This window comes from Chrysochloris asiatica, unplaced genomic scaffold, assembly GCF_000296735.1.
Source record: "Chrysochloris asiatica unplaced genomic scaffold, ChrAsi1.0 scaffold00449, whole genome shotgun sequence".
In the NCBI taxonomy this organism is placed as follows: domain Eukaryota; kingdom Metazoa; phylum Chordata; class Mammalia; order Afrosoricida; family Chrysochloridae; genus Chrysochloris; species Chrysochloris asiatica.
Genome location: NW_006408967.1, coordinates 455,214 through 461,018, shown reverse-complemented (window position 1 = coordinate 461,018; position 5,805 = coordinate 455,214). Strand labels below are relative to the sequence as shown.

At 31.8% G+C, this 5,805-nt stretch overlaps 1 protein-coding gene across 1 annotated transcript in view; it reads right to left on the bottom strand.

Annotated features, from left to right (window-relative positions):
* Nucleotides 1–5,271: 5,271 nt before the first annotated feature.
* Nucleotides 5,272–5,805, bottom strand: part of LOC102834943 (gamma-aminobutyric acid receptor subunit gamma-1-like) — a 280,558-nt gene continuing 280,024 nt past the window's right edge. The window contains exon 9 of the mRNA XM_006877251.1: nt 5,272–5,722. Within this exon, the coding sequence (XP_006877313.1) occupies nt 5,453–5,722 (270 nt within the window). The 3' untranslated portion in view covers nt 5,272–5,452. The remainder of the gene's footprint in view (nt 5,723–5,805) is intronic.

The window sequence follows — 5,805 nt, the reverse complement described above, 5'->3', positions numbered from 1 at the left end:
TATTATTATTATTATTAGAAACATAGCAGATGTTCTATTTTAATAGTACGACTACTGCGTAGTGCTTATGAGTCAGGCTGCTAACCTCAAGGTTTGTAGTGCAAACTACCAGCCATTCCGCTGGAGAAAGATGAGGCTTTCTGCTTCTGTACAGATTTACAGTCTCAGAAAGCCTATACAGGGTTACTATGAGTTGGAACTCACTCCACAGCACACTACCACCACTACTAATACTAGTAATACCACTAATCTGGAAACACCTGCCTTATAATTTGTGCTTCAGGAGATTACACTCTTTTCTCCTCTGAAAGGTGGGAAAAGCAGCTCAATACACATAAAAACATATCATTAAAACATCATACACAACAGCAGAAAAGATTGTGAGATCTAGAATTTCCTTGTAATCTTTTAGTGTCATTTCACACACAAATATGTCATTTTCAATATAGAACATCCTCCTCTCCCAATCATATCACTCAGTACTTGGTGCCTATGAGCCCAACATGTCTCCCACTTTTCTTTCTTATTCACAGAGGGTTTTTCTTCTTCCCCCTCCATTCAACTTCTAACTCTAGAGTACTGACTCTCATTTTCTTTCACCTTCTAACTTTACTGTCGTCTGACTACGTTTCCTTACTCCAAATATCACCAACAAGATGGCATCCCTGCAGTTCCAATTGTGGTGCTTTTGCTTGAGAATCTTTATGAAATCTGCATTAATTAAAGTGTCACCAGCTTTCTAAAACTATCATTTTTTTTTCTTTCTACTATAACACCTCAACCTCTCTTTATAGCCTTACCGTGTGTTCAGTTCAAACTCACCAGCAGCATCTCAGAAAGTATTCACAGGGTCTCTGAGTTGGAACCAACTCGATGGAATTTAGCATATAAATCTTAATCTCCAATTAAAGTAGAATTCTGATTTGTCCCTGTCTTCCTGTTTCTTTCTTCAAGGTATTATTCAACTAGAAATTATGATCTCTATTAACCTAGCCCATTGACTTATTGAGACCTCTTAAGCTCTCATCTTTCAAGACATAACTACCAAGAAATCTTTCAAGATTAATTTTTTCTTCTTTAAATTGTATAACTAAACTTTTTTTTTTTTTTAAATCTCCCTGACTGTATTATATTCCATACAGTATCTAGAAGGACTCCCTAGCTGGCCATTAATAGGAAAGTTGGTAGTGCAAACCCACCCAGAAGCATCTTAGGAATGCTTAGCAATCTTTTTCTACAAATCGCACCTTGAAGCCCTATGAAGTACAGTTCTACTCTACACACTTGGGGCTTCCATGAGTTGGTTGCATAGACAGAACTGTAGCTAAATAATATTGTGCCTAGAGCAATATTTTGTACCCAGAAACTACTCCACAAATATTTGAAATTTGTACTTATAAAGTACAAATATAAAAAGGCAGACTTAATCTTCACATGTACTAAAATAATGTGCTTGGAAACTCCATTTGGAATGTTATTGGTAGAGACATCATGGTAGCATGACAAGTGCCTCTAGCAAAGAAGGGCAATAAAGGATAAGTAATAGAAACTTAGTATCAAGTATGTCGAATCTTCATTTGGCCTTAATACATTTTATGATGTAAAAAAAAAAGAAAAAAGAAAAAATCCAGTCAGAAAATACTTTTAGTGTGTTAAATTAAACCAAAGGAGCTCTGGCAGCATAGTGCTTACGAATCGGGCTGCTAACCTCAAGGTCGGCAGTTTGAAACTACCAGCGGTTCCCCAGGAGAAAGATGAAGCTTTCTGCTTCTATAAAGATTTGTAGCCTCAGAAACCCTGTACAGGGTCGCTATGAGTCGGAACCGACTCCACGGCACATAACAACAAGACAAATTAAACCAGAGTCAGCAGTTCAAATCTACCAGTTGCTTTTTAAGAACTCTATACAGGGTAGCTATGAATCTATGAGTCAGAATCAATTCCACATCATTTAATAACAACAACAAACAGTAAATAATTAAGTATCCATTATGTCACTTCAACCTTAAAGCAAAGATCAAGGAATTGACTGTGAATGTAGTTTCTTGTGGAAAGTTTGAAAAACTGAAAAAGGCACTGGCATAGAACTCTGATTATTGTGCAATTGGTTCCAACTCATAGCGACCCTGTATAGGGTTTCCAATTAGGTGCCAGTGATTTTGAAATATTGACCTTGTGGTTCAAACTGACCTTGTGGTCCAGGGTTTATTCTACAGAACCACACCAGAACTTCAATGTATGTATTAATTTATTATATGTTTATTAAAATATTGAGTATTCATTTCTATTTTAATCAACAAAATCCCTTTCTAGCATTTATCATTCATAATCCAAGTATAAGATTATTTAGTCATAACATATTAATTTGGAATACAAGTTCACATTTTACTCTATGGGTCCTTGATGTGACATGGGTCATGATTTTTTTTATGATGAATCATTGCCAAGAATACAACCATCAATTTTAGCCGTCTTCTTAAGAAAAAATATTATTTGTCAATATTTAGTGTGAAAACACTCTAATAGGAGATATAAATCTGGTAACAGTATGCACATTTATACACATCTACTACGGTTAAAATGAATCACTTAAAATTTTCTTTATATTATCTACCTTTTTGAATTTAAAATGAGTTCAGTGAGTTGTCCTATTTACATTGAAATTGTATACTTAGATTTACTGGGAAAGTTTACTTTTTTCTACTGAATAACATAAGGCTTTGGCTTTTATTTTCTTTCCTTTCAGAGATTACTTGGCAGTACAGAAATTCATTTCAAGGGATGTTAGTTTTCTTAAGCAATCCAAGATAAATAAAATATTGCCATGCCATTGTAGACCCAAGACTCTACAACCATGTCAACCACATTCATCTTCACAGGTACACATTATGTTCACCTGTTTAGAGGATGGGTCTTTATGAATCAATATTGTTACAAATTGCCTTAAATACTCTATCCTTCTTCTTTGTATCTACTTTTTTATCCTACGTTAACATTCCAAGATTTAAAGCAGATGAAAAACACCATTCACAGCCATTACAATAAATTAAGACATGTCTCAATGGTGCAAAAAGAGTAATTATATATTTTTTAATCTTCCTTCAAGATAGTAAAACTACACTTGAAAGAAGAGAGGAACAGGAATAAGGGTGGCTCCACTTTGAAGATAATCTATTTAAAGAGTCTAAATGTATATGTTATTATCTGTTCATTTCTATTCTTAGAAATAGTATGATTTGTACATGTCTCTTTCTTATCTGCATGCTTAAGCAAAACTGCTCACAATTCCACTAAATTTAAAATAATGGTTCTTGTTTGAATGTTATATACAAGGAATGCACATAGAAAAGTGCATTTATATTCTTATCAATTTAAATCTACTTGTAAATATTATCAATATTTATAATCAAGTTAATGAAACACTTATGAGAAAATCAAAGCAACTTATAATAAGCATTTTATGTACTTTTTAAAAAGTGATGCTTAAATACACTTAAAAGAGTTCCAAAAATAAAAATTTCTCCCATTATAGTTAAAACAATTAGCTTAACTCACAAAAATAGACATTATACATTTTAGTGGTGTTTTTTTCCTTCACAGGAACATCATTTTTTCTTTATCCCTATATGGACAATCATTTGAAGAATACTGATCAATTATCTGTGTTTTAGATATGAATTTATGAATAATATTATAAATGAATATATACATGGCCAAAGGTTTATTAGGCTTTCCATTCAAAACAAGAAGTGTTGGTGGATATTTGGGCATTGTAGTTTAATTTTGTCTTTTTCTTTCAGAGGTTTATAAACATAGTGAAAAATGTGGATTTAGCTGAGGAGACAGAAGAAAATGTTTTCAGATTAAAAAAATAATAACTATTTATTTTGAAAACCTAAGTATAACCATAGGAGCTCTGGTAGCGTAGTGGTTATGAATCGTGCTGCTAACCTCAGGGTCAGCAGTTCCAAACTACCAGCTGTTCCGCGGGAGAAAGACGAGGTTTTCGGCTCCCGTAAATATTTACAGCCTCGGTAACCCTGTACAAGGTCTCTGAGTAGGAACCGACTCCACAGCACTTAACAACAACAACAAGTATAACCATGTCAGAACTGCACTTACTAACTTTACTTAAAATCCTGGATACTTTCTCATGCATTTGATAAACTTTAAAGAGATTATCATATTAAAAACTAAAGTATCATTTGCACAGCTGAAGATACCTTCCTCATACTTTAACACTGGGCTTGATCATAAGAATGTTTAATCTGATAATTGCTGTTGAAGATAAAATTTTTTAAAATTGTCTTTAAACTGATCCTGGCTATTCTCTAATAAATTAGATGATGGTGCAAGGGTATGAAAATTTTATATACAATTAATATCCCAAACAATTTTCAGAAATATAATGATTGAATCCTAAATTTTTACTTCATTTCACAAAAGTAAATATTAATTTAAATAGTTTACCTTCATCAGACTTTCTCTGCTCCTTTTAATAGTACATATTTAAAAAACATCCTTAGCATAAATTACAAATAATGTTGCCAGATATTAATTATTTAATCAAAATGAATAAATATAGGTAAAAGCATTATTTCTTAATTTGTTTGTTAATTTATGGAATGCAATACCCTTATAATGAGTAAAGATTTCTCTTTGCATTTGATTTCATTAGTAGTTGATTTAAATATGTCAGTATTGACCTTATCATACTTCCATAAGAACTATTTAGTAAAGAAGGGGGGAAAAAAAGCCAAATATAACATTCTTCCCAATTTTTTTTTTCACTTTGAACTTAGAAAAAGTTACTCTGGTGATTTCCATTCAAGCTTATAAACCCTCCAAATAAATATAACTGAAGGTAAAGATTGGCCTGCATAATTTTTCTTTAGTTGTAAAGAATTAAAATATAAATAATTTCTTCTTACCAGTAAAATACCTTAGAAAGAAATCACAAATTTAAATGGTTAGTTATTTGTACTCCAAACCAGGCATTTAAAAAAAGTAGCCAAAAAAAATTGAAATTAACAAAATAAGCAAAAAAAAAAAAAAAAAACTGCATAAACATTAGGTATTAGGCTATTTTCCTTTTACTAAAACTGCAAGTTTTTATTTAAATAAAAGTTGTTTTTTTCTCTTTAAAACTAGAATGACAGAATTTATAAATGCACAATCCTGATAAAATATAATTAAAACTGAAAATCAAGTAAAAACATAAAATAATACTTCAATATACCATATTTCATAACTAATCTGGTTTATATACACTTAAGTAAATCAATATAAAACTGCCAATTTATTTATCTTGGGAGCCTTTAAATAATTACAATATAATTCACTTTATAACCATTGGTTTCTGTACTTTAAAATCAAACTTCTTATTACTGAAGTACAATACATATAATGGATATACTTAGACATCTTGTCATCTTGATCTAGTTAGAAGAATTTATAAATAAAGATAGCCAACCCAATATACCAGATTAAACAGGGCAAAAGCTGTTGGGAAAAATATTCTAGAATATGAGTCTATTTTGGCAATGCGAATGTGTAGTCTTCCTTCCCTCCATGATCCTGTTTTGCAGTCTTCAAAGCAACAGAAGAAGCTGGCACAATCTTTGCCCTCTAGACACTGATACCCATAATCATCTTCTCCTTGTGGCAGAGAAATGTTATTCATTGGTATTAGAGTGGATCCAGGATGAAGACCAGAAGTGATCTAAGTAAAATGAAAAATGATTTTTTGAGGAAAAATATACCATAAAGACAAATCAATTTATCTCCATAAGGCAAACTCTAGGA